The sequence below is a fragment of the Wolffia australiana genome, chromosome 12 (genome assembly GCF_029677425.1).
Source record: "Wolffia australiana isolate 7733 chromosome 12, ASM2967742v1".
Taxonomy (NCBI): Eukaryota; Viridiplantae; Streptophyta; class Magnoliopsida; order Alismatales; family Araceae; genus Wolffia; species Wolffia australiana.
In genome coordinates, this window is record NC_135846.1 from 2,593,020 (window position 1) to 2,605,781 (window position 12,762).

Below are 12,762 nucleotides of genomic sequence, written 5' to 3' on the forward strand. Positions count from 1 at the left end.
GACAGATAATGTATATATATATAGAGAGAGAGAGAGAGAGTGGAAATATAATATTTTGAGAGAAAGATACACAGAGGGGATATAGGGGAAAAGTGTAGATAGATGATTTATGTAATACAAACTGCGAGAAATCCATATAACATGGTTGGTCATTCCAGTCCAGAAATTATTGAGAGAGTAGATAGAAATATAGAGAGGGTATAGATAGAGAAAGATAGTAGATTTATGATTGATAGAGAGAGAGAGAGAGGAAATATAATATTTAAAGTGAGAAATATAGATGGCGCGTACATAGGGAGAAAATGTAGATAGATGATGTATGTATGACATGATTGGTCATTCCAATGCAGAATCAACTTTCACACACCCTGATAGAGAGAGAATCTCAAAAAGTGGAGAGAGAAAGGAGGATTCTTCTCATGCAGAAGATCTGCAACCAGGCAAGTAAACCAGAGATTTGACCACCCTTCCTGCAACCACAAACCCGGGCATCACCATGAACCCAACCCTAATCCTTGGCCCAAGCTCTTCCCCTTCCACAGGAACCACACTCTGCATGCAAATCTCCTCAAACCCACTCCCCTTCTCGACACGAAAAACCTTAAATTTAGAGCCCAAGGACAAGGCCAACCTCTGCAGCAGCCACACACTCTTTGCCATTTTTAGAAAAGCCTGGTAGAATGGAGTCCTGGGATGCCCTCCTTTTGCCACATACCCCCTCTGGTCCAGATTCCCAAAGAAGGACCCCTCCATCTTAGGGTGGACCAGAGCCAGGAACCTTTCCCTACAGAATTTCCCAAATTCAGAGTCTGGGTTTTGCCCTAAAACCTCCATTGCATCCGCCGATCTCATCGTCTGGTATTCCATCAAGAGCTCGTCCTCGCGGTCTGGTTCCGGCACGGCGCCGCCTTCGAACCCGGCGAACATCTTCCTGCAGAGAAAGGCCTCGAAGGCAAACTTCTTGTGTGCCCTCTTGGAGTAGACGGCCCCGGGCTCGACGGCGCCGGCGGCGGCGTCGAGGTCCCAGCCGGCCGCCTTCATCATGTTGACGAGCGCCTTCGAGAATCCATGGATGGCGCGGTACGCCAGCTCAGCGGCGCCGGCGACGAGCTCGGCCCTCTCCGACTCTGTAACCACAGAATTCAGAGGCTTTGCCTGCGGCGCAGGCCGAGCATCCTCTTCACTCACTTGGGCAGTCTGAGGCCCTGATCTTGGAGACCTCAGCTTTGTGCCAGAGACTTGACCCGGATTCAACTCTTGACTTTTGAGGTCAACACCTTCCTCGCACGTGCCAGAGGCCTGACCCAGCTTCAGCTTCTCTGTGGAAGAGTCAACACCAGATATCTGACCCAGCTTGAACTCCTGGCTGGAAAAGTCAACGCTTCTGGGACACGTGCCAAGCACTTCACCCACTTTAAACTCCATACTGGGAAAGTCAACCGGACCAGTGCGGCACGTGCCAGGCACTTGACCCACCTTAAACTCCTGGCTGGAAAAGTCAACGCTTCTGCTGTCACAGGCGCCAGAAAGCTGACCCAGCATAAACTCCATGCTAGGAAAGTCGACACGACCGGTGTCAGGTAGCTGGCCCACCTTAAACTCCTGGCTGGAAAAGTCAACGCTTCTGGTGTCACACGTGCCAGAAAACTGACCCACCTTGAATTCCTGGCTGGAGAAGCCGACGCGACCGGTGCCACACGTGCCAAATACCTGACCCAGCTTGAACTCCTGGCTGGAAAAGTCAACGCGGGGGTCGTCGCACGTGCGGAGAAGGTCGCGGCGTCTGAGCTGGGCGTCGAGGGCGAGCTTCTTCTCGGCGGCGGTTCGGATCCGGTCCCGGAGCAGCCCGACTTCGGCGTCGCGGGTCCGGATCTGGGCCCGAAACCGGCCCACGACGACCTCGTAGGTCCGGAGGAGGCGGAGCTGCTCCTCGACCTCGGCCGCGAGCCGGGGGTCCGAGCCGGGGCCGGGCCCGGGCTCGGGCCGGGAGGCGCGGTAGGCTCGCTTAAGCTCGGACAGGCGGACCAGCTCCCGCACCACGTCGCGGTCGGCGGCCTGGACCCGGGCCGGATCGTGCGGCGTGTGCGCCTCCTGCAGCCGCGCGTAGGCCGATTTAAGGGCTGAGATTGCGCGGAAGATCTGGCCCAGCAGATCGGGCGCCGGATCGCCGTCCATTGGCTGCGGGTGCACGCGCGGCGTCGGGGGTGCCGTCTGTTGCATCGCCGACCCTTCCTTCCCCCCCCCCCTCTTCTTCTTCTTCTCTCTCTCTAAATCTCTCTGGGCTCAGCTATCTATGATGGAAAGGCTATAAAATGGACGGCTGAGATTGGCCTTTGCTTAGATCCGACGGTTGAGAGTTTTCCTGGGTTTTTGGGGATGATCTGGTGCGCACTATCTAGCCGACGGCTGCGATTGAGCCATCTGGATAGGGGTATTTTGGTCCCGAATTTCTTGATCTAGTGGTGATCATACAACCTATCACTCTCTGTCTCTATCTATGATGGAGGGGCTATACAATGGACGGCTGAGATTAGCCTTTGTTGATGGGTTTCTCAGATCCGACGGTTGAGAGTTTCTCGTCCCCGGGATGAAAAAACTGTTTAATATAAACTGATAAACATTTAATATAAATGTAGACTGAAATTTTTGAGTAATCACCCGCATTTAATGCGAAAAAATCCATTGAGATCAGGTTTTAAACTCAGGGACTGAACTCGAGTAATCACCCCCAAGAGTTATGCATTTTGTTTATGATTTTATATGTAAATAACTGCTTAACAGTCCTCATTTCCTCCGCCCCAGGCATGTTAATGCTTGGCATATGGACTGAACTTGTTTAGTAATCACCCACATAAGTAGTTTATTTTAATTACGACTTTTTTACAAAATAACCTATCAAAACCACCATTTGCTCCCAAATGCTTAGCAGATAATCTAATCATTAAAATTAAAACCACACTGTGCAATGACACATCCGCACAGCGGCACAAACTTGAGGCATGAAATGCTCAATTAGAATTGCATTGCCTTTAAAGCAGATAATATTTTAAACGCCATTTTGCACTTTCCTAATAATGCCTGAGAAAATGTATTTTCATTTTCCCACTTGAAATTCAATTATGTTTTTTTGTGGCAAAAAGGTGAACAGAATCATATCCTCGCTTGATCTTAATCAGAAAGTTAACTTGAGACTGATCAATCCAACTAAAGTTAAAATTGATCTCGAATTCATCCATTAATCCAACCCAATCTTTGAACAAGTTCTTCGACTAATCGATAAACTGTATTTTTAACCACTACTGGGCCAAACCCTAAAATTACATAACCTATTTTAGTTGACGATGTCGAATAATTATAAAAAAACCAGCATTAACTAGTCATCAAAGGTGAAAAATATGCATATTGACAATTTAGTTAGACAGGCGCAAAAATAAACGACTATCTCGAATACAGAGAGGGATCACCCTCAAACTCGATTTAATCAAAATAATTAGCCATGATCAATCACAGCCTAAAAAATTGAGGAACTAACACATTTCATCAATTAATAGAAAAAAAGATAAGAGTACCAAGTAACAAAAAAGATGAAAACTTCTTTTAAAAAATCATAAAAGATGAACATAAATTAAATCTATTTGACTGTAACAGATTACGATTATGCTCAAAACCGAGACTGATTCGAATGAGGGAACATGATTAGACTTTCCTGATGAGGAGGAACAGCCTCTGGTCTAATTCGAAGTTCACCGCGTTTGAAGGGTCTCCTTTGAGCATCATCAGCAGACCTCCATACGATGCATACATCTCCCTGAAACATTTGAAATCCCAGTTCAATTTATTTCAAATAATTAAAAACATAGTCAAGTTTCTAAAGTTTTTAGGCCGCTCTAACAATTAAATTGATGAAAATAATAATTCTACAAACCTACAGACAGGATAGAGACTAATGTAGATTACGTTGAACGATTAACAGATTGACAAGGAAAATAATCAATCACCCTGTAATATATACTACTACCAAGCTTCTACAAGAGCATTTTTATTTTTTATTTTTTAGAAAAATGATAAGTCAAAGTCCAACCACCGTTGAGTAACCAAATTGGTGTTTTTTCAAAAAAAAAGTAATCAAATAGGTGAAAGTAAGAATCTTCAGAACTTTCAGAGGGACGAGGAATGAAGAAGCCGGAGCTCAGGTACGCAGTCCCATGATAAACTGTGATGACGATGAAGTCATCAATTTATTTCTGTTGACATTATTGTCTCCTTTCCTTTTCTTTTCTTCTTTCTATTATTAGCTCCTTTCTATTATTAGCCCATTAAGGGCCCTTTCTATTATTAGCCCATTAGGGCTCCCTATAAAACCCCTTGTAATCTCTTTGTTTGAGTATCAAGAATTGTTCTTTCTTCTTGTCTTCATGGTATCAGAGCCCTAACCCTAACCCTAATCCGGGTTCCTGGGCTCGACCGTAGCTCCGATCTCTGGCGTTTCAACATTCGCCACGATCTTGAGCTCCTTCTCCTTCCGGTTGGCTACCTGCTCCTGGCGGCGCAGCTTCTTTCCGGCCACATTTCCAGCTTCCCGCACCGCGCTCCCTCCTCGGCTGTGCTTCTCTCTCGGCAGCGTACGCTTCCCTCTCGACCGCGCGCTCTCCTCTCGGTCGCGGCCGCGCTCCCTCCTCGACTCTTCAGCCGCGCACGCAACCAATAGCCGCGGGCGTTCCTGCAGCCGTGTGCTCCTCGTGCGACACTTCATTCTGTGATCAAGATGGCGGAGCCTGTATCGGTTTCCGGTGTGACGCCAGCATCGACGCCACCCAGTGTGAGTCAAACGTCAAATGCTTCGGAGGCACCTCTTGAGTCGGGGAATTGGTCGGCTTCACCTGGACCGTTTTCTCTGCCTCGGATGCCTCCAGATGGGATGTTCACCGGCTTTAACCTTCTTCAGTGGCAGCAATATGTCCAGATTACTCTCAAGGGACGACTGATGCGTCATTTACTTGAAGAAGGGCCTTCCAAGACAGACTCCAAGTACTATGACTGGCTAGACGTTGAAGCGGTGGTCCATCGATGGCTTTTGGATAGTATTTCACCGAGTATCAAGGGTGAATTTCTGTCTCTTGAGTCTGCCCGGGCCGTGTGGGAAGCGGCCCTTGACAGCCACTCCAAGAAAAATAATATTGCCACACTGTATGAGCTAGTGCATCGGGCCGCCAATCTGCGCTAAGGAGACAGGACGATCATGGAGTACAGCACAGAACTCATTTCTCTGTGGAATGAGATTGATCACTACATGCCTCCGGACCCTCACTCGGTGGATCGCAAGTACACTCTTCAACTTCGGGTTTTTCAGTTCCTTATAGGACTTAACCCGGAATATGAAGCGGTACGGGCTCAGCTTATACACCGGGAGAAAGAGCTTTCCTTCAAGGATGCGCTTCGCAGCGCGAGAATTGAAGTATCTCGCCAGCAGTCCCAGACCCCGGCTTCTGCACTTGTAGCACATTCGTCTTCCTCCACGCACTCCTCGGTGACGACCACATCGACTTGAGCAGGAGCTTCGTCTCGTGGTCCATCTACTCGGACTGAGGAATCCTCCAAAGGTGATCCTTCCCTTTTCTGCAATTACTGCAAAAAGCGGGGTCACTCCAAGGAGACGTGCTTTAAGCTTCAACGGAAGCGAACACAACAGAGCAATCTCGCCACGGTTGCACCTTCTGTCAACCAAGTACCGATGCCTGGTCAAGTGCCTCTGTCCTATGGTCTTCTTCCAAGTGGAGCGTCTTCGGCGAGTGCTTCTCTTCCCGGCTTTACACCTGAAGAAGTGGAACGTCTTCGGCGATTGCTTAACCCTCCAGTCGTGGGCTCGTGCTCTCTAGCTAACGCGGGTATGTCCACCATTCCTTCTCCTCCTCCTTCACCATCTCCGCTGTCATCATCATCCACTTGGCTTCTTGACTCTGGTGCCACTGCCCACATGACACCCAATCCTAGAGCTTTGTGACCTATGAACCCGTTTCCGGCTCCTCCAAAGTTAAAACAGCTTCCGGTGATCTTCTCACTGTGGCTGGGATTGGTCGTGTGTCTCTCTCCTTCGATGAACCTCACTAAAGTCCTTCATGTTCCACGGCTTGCTCATCATCTTCTTTCTTTATCCCGCCTTGTTCGTGATCTGAACCAAGATCTTACATTCACTCCTAATACCTGTTTTTATCGTGATAAGGTGTCGGGAGGACGATTTCCATTGCTGAGGAGCATGAGGGTCTCTATCTTGTTCGATCTCCTTGTCTCCTCGCTGTTGCTGCCGCTGCAGTTCCCTTCGGCGCCTCATGAGCGTTTGTGGCTTCTCCATCGACGCCCGGCCATCCATCCTTTGCTACTCTTTATCGCTTATCTCCAAAACTTTTCCAAGGCCACTTTGTGGACCGCTTTGTTTGTGATGCTTGTCGAATTGCTAAACATCATCGCATCACGATCCTATTTCTTCTTCCCATTTGACGACTCCTTTTGCTCTCGCTCACACCGGCGTGTGGGACCCTCCTGTTCATAGCACGTCCGTGCTCGGTGGTTATGTATATTCATTGATGACGCTACTCGCTTCACGTGGGCCTATCTCTTGAAAAATAAATCAGAGATCTCCCTTGTTATTCCTCAGTTCTACTCTCTCATTCAAACTCAATTCTGCACTTCTATTCGTTGCTTCCGCTCCGACAATGCCCGAGACTATGTCAATTCCACGTTAAGTACTTTCTTCCAAGAAAAAGGCATCATCCATGAAACCACATGTCCTTACACCCCTAGCAAAATGGAGTTGCAGAACGACAATTTCACATTTTGAAATGGCTCGAGCCTCTTATTTCACATGCATGTGCCAAAGTATTTTTGGGCTGAAGCTGTCCTAACTGCCATTCATCTTCTCAACCGCCTTCCGTCTCGCGCATTTAACTACTCTACTCCCATTGATTGTCTCCAGCATTCCTTCCCAACATTTCTCTCGAACCAATCTTACCCCTCGTGTCTTTGGGTGCGCTTGCTTTGCTCCTAACCACCGCCTTGGTCGTGACAAGCTTGATCCTCGGGCCATCCAATGTGTCTTCGGCTATGCTTCTACTCAAAAGGGTTATCGATGTTATCATCCACCCTCTCGTCGATTTATTGTCACCAAGGATGCTACCTTTGACGAATTCACTCCAGATACCCCTCATCTTCTCCACCTTCTCCTTCTTTACCACCTCAATCAGATCCCCTTGAATTTCTTATTCTTCCTAACTCATCTCCTCGCCACCAGTCCCAAGTCCTTCCTTGCCTGTTCCTCTCGAAGAGCCTCCATCTGATATTCCCATGAACACCTTGTCCTCTGATCCTCTGCCTGCACCAATCCCAAATCCACCTGTCCTTACTAAAGATCCATCCTCTGCTTCATCGAACCCTCCTGCAGAGTCCCCATCGGATCCTCTATCCCACTATGTTGTGCCCTTTACCTATACGCCGTTGCCCGCCAGAAAAACGCTATGGTATCACTCTTGTTCGTCGCAAGCCTCGTGTTCCTCCTACCCCTGAAGTTCCCTCATCCTCCTCATCCACTCCTCTTGAAAATCCTTCATTAGCACTTGTGTCTTGCCCTCATCCTTCTCCATTGTATCCATTAGCCGCATCCATCTCATCTCATCGTCTTTCCCCATCCTACCACGCTCTTCTCACCTCCCTTGACACTATCTCCTTCCAAAGACGGTGGACGTAGCTCTCTCTTCCCCATTGGCGTCGGGCAATGGAGGAGGAGCTACAAGCACTTGCCCTAAATGACACATGGGATCTGGTTCCACTACCGCCGGGCAAGCACTTGGTTGGCAGTCGTTGGGTTTATGCTGTAAAGCACAATTCCGACGGCTCTATTGAAAGGCACAAGGCACGTGTTGTGGCGCAAGGGTTCACCCAACAGTATGGCATTGATTATCAGGAAACGTTTGCCCCTGTGGCCAAGATGAACACTGTCCGGATTCTCTTGGCTCTTGCCGCCGATCGGGGCTGGATATTGCAGCAATATGATGTCAAGAATGCTTTTCTTCATGGTGATTTGACTGAGGAGATCTATATGGCCTTACCTCCTGGATATGCCTCCTTAGTGCCGTCTACTCCGAGTTCAGTTGTTTGTCGCCTGAAGAAAGCGCTGTACGGTTTGAAGCAATCTCCTCGTGCTTGGTTTGGCCGTTTCACCATGGCCATGAAGAACCGGGGATACCGTCAGTGTAATGGAGATCACATGCTTTTCTACCGTCATTCCACGTCCGGGGGAGTGGCTATTCTTCTCGTGTACGTGGATGACATTATCATCACAGGTGATGATACGAAGTCCATTACTCAGCTGGCTATGTATCTGTCGTCGGACTTTGCCATACGTCATCTTGGCCCATTACGATATTTTCTTGGTATTGAGGTGGCTTATTCTTCGAGTGGGATTTTCATCTGTCAGCGGAAATATACAGTGGATCTTCTTTGCGAGCTGGGAAAGGAAGACTCCAAGCCTATTTCGACACTGATTGATGTGAGTCATCGACTTGGTGCGGATGAGAATGAAGATCCGGCTGAGCCCGGACAATATCGAAGACTTGTGGGCAAACTGCTCTATCTCACCCACACCCGTCCCGACATTGCATATACAGTGGGTGTTCTAAGTCAGTTTATGCAGAACCCTCGAATGAGTCATCTTCATGCTGCCCATCGCCTCCTCCGTTTCTTGAAGGGCACCATTGGCCGTGGATTAATGTTTAATGCGTCACAGTGGTCTGCGTCTAGAAGTCTACACTGATGCCGATTATGCAGGATCTGTGGTTGATCGTCGGTCGACCTCTGGGTACTGCACCTTCTTGGGAGGCAATCTTATTACTTGGAGGAGTAAGAAACAGAAAGTGGTCTCTCGATCAAGTGCTGAAGCGGAGTTCCGTGCCCTTGCGCGTGGTCTTTGTGAAGCACTTTAGATTACCCAACTGCTTCGTGAACTAAGGTGTCCGGTTTCTTCCCCTGTTCAGCTGTTCTGTGACAACAAATCGGCTATCAGCATTGCTCATGATCCCGTCCAGCATGATCGTACAAAACACATTGAGATCAATCGACATTTCATTAAAGAGAAGCTTGAGTCGGGAAATTTCTGCACGCCATATGTTCCGTCAGCTGAACAGCTTGCAGACATCTTCACCAAAGGGCTTCATGCCCCTCGGTTTGAGGAGCTCTGTTCCAAGCTGGGTGTGGAAAACATCCACGCTCCAGCTTGAGGGGGAGTGTTGACATTATTGTCTCCTTTCCTTTTCTTTTCTTCTTTCTATTATTAGCTCCTTTCTATTATTAGCCCATTAAGGGCCCTTTCTATTATTAGCCCATTAGGGCTCCCTATAAAACCCCTTGTAATCTCTTTGTTTGAGTATCAAGAATTGTTCTTTCTTCTTGTCTTCAATTTTAAATAATTAAAAACACAGTGGAGTTTGTAAAGTTTTTAGGCCGCTCTAACAATTAAATAGATGAAAATAGCAGTTCTATAAACCTACAGACAGGAAAGAGACTAATGTAGATTACATTAAAAGATTAACAGATTGACAAGGAAAATAATCAATTTTAATTTATATTACTAGCAAGCTTCTACAAGAACATACATAGAGGGCGATTTTTTATTTTTTTATTTTTTATAAAAATGATAAGTCAAAGTCCAGCCACCATTGAGTAATCAAATTGGTGTTTTTCAAAAAAAAAAGTAATCAAATAGGTGAAAGTAAGAATCCTCAGAACTTTGAAATAAGAAGCAAACACTCAGAAGCCATTACTGGTAAAAATAAATATGAATTTTTTTTCAAGAAAAAGAGGGAAGATCATCAGAAACTGGTACTCTACATGAGGTATAAAAATTAAATAAAAATTAAGGGCTGGGAGCATACACTTTCACTCTAGGTCCAGAACCCTCTTCTGAAATCTTGTACAGCTTCCCGTGCATTACATACTCGAACTTGTCGGCAAGAGACTTCCTAGAGGCCTGAAAGATTTGAAAAATTTAAAAGAAAAATTAAGAATTGAAATTCCATTAATGTCTTTATATTTTAAAGAAACAGAGCAAGAGAAATTTAAAATTAAAATCCCACCGCTTGAGAAAAATAACCGCTATCAGGAGTTCCATCCAGGCTCAGAGTCGGAGCTAAAACCAAAGTGAATTTTTCCCCAACATGCATGGGATACACCTCGGTATTCACATCCAGTTGCAGATCCATGTCAAATTGCTCACTATGCGCAACGATGCGAGATACTGTAGATCATTTATAAATAAAATAATCATTCATTTGCGACAAATATAAAACATATGAAAACAAAAGGATCAGCATCTTAGAAATATCAGTCACAGAAAAAGTTGAGAAATTTGACTACGATAAAACAGATCCCATCAATTCACTCAGCTGTAAACATGATGGTCATCTGAGTGAACCAAATTGAGAACGGAAATCAAAAAAATTGTTAGTAGATAAAAAAGTATTAGAAAAATATGGATCCGCGTCTTAGAAAGATCAGTCACAGGAAAGTTGAGAAATTTGACTTCAATAAATCAGATCGTATCAATTCAGTCAGCTGTATACACGATGGATATATGAGTGAACCAAATTGAGATTGGCTATGAAAAAAATCATAAATATATACAAAACTATTTGAAAAATAAGGATCAGCATCTTCGAAAGATAAGTCACAGAAAAATTGACAATTTTGACTTTGATAATTCAGACTGCATCAATTCAATCGGCTGTATACACGATGACGATCTGAGTGAGCCAAATTCAGCTAAGGTAACATAAAAATCATTAATAGATGAAAAAATTGAAAAAATAAGGATCAGAGTCTTAGAAAGATCAGTCCAGGAAACATATGGGAAGTTTGACACATCACTTCAATTTTTTTTTCAAGAACACGTCACTTCAATTAGCTGTATACGATATGGTTAGCTGCGTTGACCAAATAGAGATTGTTTTTAAATAATCATTCAATTGCAATAAATAAAAGGATTATCAGAAAAAGAAATAAGGATCAGCATCATAGTGAGCAAAATTTGGAAACTTTAACTTGAAAAAATTAAAATGCTGCATCACTTCAATTAGCTGCACACAAGATCGTGATCTGTGTGAACCAAATATAGATCGTTCTTCTCGTTTGTTAGTCCCATAAGCAATAACTCTATTGGAACGGGAAAAAGCACTACAGACAGGACTTCACGAAGAACAGAAATACCTTTGTCAAACTTTTTGCCATCAGGATCAATCTTCGTCAAAGTAAATATATCCTCAAAGAGAAGTTCAACCATGGCGACAACCCTGTCAAAAGGTGCACAAAACATTCAAATCCGATTTTTTCACAATAACATGGTTGACACTTCATCAACGATCCAAAGAATCTCGATAAAATAATGCGAATCCCGCGCATTGCAGCAAAAAGAATGATTGTGAAGCCCATCAACAACATCTCACGGACGAAACGCTGAAAGCAAGTCGAACCCACCAATATCAAAGAATTAGCGGCAAGAATCTTAAAAATTATAAAAATAACAAGTTCGAATCTTCCATCTGCCCCAAAAACACGAAAACACTTGCGATTCTGCCATTATGCCGACAGAACAAACCCTTGAAATCGAGGATTATCTATTGAACAGAGACATTAGATGAAGCCGACGAACAATAGACTCTGCAGTAGCAAAAAAAAACACTCGAATTCGATTGTTTTCAGCTAACTTTATTGACACTCCACCGATTTAAAGAAAAATCTTAGAAATCCAGGAGAAACAATTGAATAAGACGATAGATGAAGCCAACGAACAATAGACCCTGCAGTAGCAAAAAAACACTAAAATTTGATTGCTTTTAGACTAACTTTGTTGACACTCCACAGATTTAAAGAAAAAACATCAAAAATCGATGTTCAACTGTGAAAGAGTAGATAGATGAAGCCAACGATCGACAGACTCCGCGGTAGCCAAAAAATACTCGTAATCGATTGTTTTTTACACTAACTTTCTTGACACTCCACAGATTTAAAGAAAAAACCTTAGGAATCGATGTTTAACTGTGAACAGAGTTCGTAGATGACGCCAACAATGGACAGACTCCGCGGTAGCGAAACAACACTCAAATTCGATTATTTTTACACTAACTTTGTTGACACTACACCGAGTTAAAGAAAAACCCCTAGAAATCGATGATTAGCTATGAACAGAGTTGATAGATGAAAGAAAGAAACACCAGAATCTGCGGTAGCGACAAAACACTTAAATTTTTTACACTAACTTTGTTGACAGTCCACCGATTTAAAGAGAAAAAACCCTAGAAATCGATGATTACCAGTGAACAGAGACGATAGATGAAGCCAACAGACAGTAGATTCTGCGAAGGTAGATACTAACCAGAGAAGCTCTAGCAGATCCCGCGAGAAGCAGAAGAACAAACGAGGGGTTGGACTCCGCGCGATAAATTTTGAAAAAGACTGATTTTCTTCAGAGCGGCAAATCGTTGATTCAGTATTTATAGTTTTTCCCCGTCACCGATGACGATAACGATACGTCATCGTAACCGTCGTTAGTGTTCACTGCGATGACGATATCGGCGTCATCCAATCTTTATTATTAGGATGAGAATGATGATTTTATATAGTCATTACTCCAAGATGACCATGATGATGATGATATCGGAGACGCTACACTCTTATAACGACTTCACTAAGTTGATGATGATGATGACGATGATGATGAAA

General features: G+C 44.8%; 2 protein-coding genes across 2 annotated transcripts; both read right to left on the reverse strand.

Moving 5' to 3' along the window:
- Nucleotides 1-245: 245 nt before the first annotated feature.
- Nucleotides 246-2,272, reverse strand: LOC144710117 (uncharacterized). The gene has a single exon (XM_078583791.1). It carries the CDS (start codon nt 2,218-2,220, stop codon nt 418-420), a length of 1,803 nt encoding a protein of 600 aa, XP_078439917.1. The 5' UTR covers nt 2,221-2,272; the 3' UTR covers nt 246-417.
- A 1,301-nt stretch (nt 2,273-3,573) lies between these two features.
- Nucleotides 3,574-12,501, reverse strand: LOC144710586 (DNA-directed RNA polymerases II and V subunit 8A-like). The gene is made up of 5 exons (XM_078584397.1): nt 12,416-12,501; nt 11,251-11,333; nt 10,122-10,282; nt 9,921-10,015; nt 3,574-3,808 (listed from the first exon to the last, which is right to left on the reverse strand). Exons 2-5 carry the CDS (start codon nt 11,321-11,323, stop codon nt 3,697-3,699), a joined length of 441 nt encoding a protein of 146 aa, XP_078440523.1. The 5' UTR covers nt 11,324-11,333; nt 12,416-12,501; the 3' UTR covers nt 3,574-3,696.
- Between the last annotated feature and the right edge of the window lie 261 nt (nt 12,502-12,762).

Excerpts from the sequence above, each read along its gene's own strand:
- LOC144710117 (XM_078583791.1), bottom strand. The coding sequence starts at position 2,220 with ATGCAACAGACGGCACCCCCGACGCCGCGCGTGCACCCGCAGCCAATG.
- LOC144710586 (XM_078584397.1), bottom strand. The coding sequence starts at position 11,323 with ATGGTTGAACTTCTCTTTGAGGATATATTTACTTTGACGAAGATTGAT. Across the intron at positions 10,283-11,250 it reads TGGCAAAAAGTTTGACAAAG|TATCTCGCATCGTTGCGCAT; the intron begins GTATTTCTGTTC and ends AATGATCTACAG. Across the intron at positions 3,809-9,920 it reads TCTGGACCTAGAGTGAAAGT|GGAGATGTATGCATCGTATG; the intron begins GTATGCTCCCAG and ends CAAATGTTTCAG.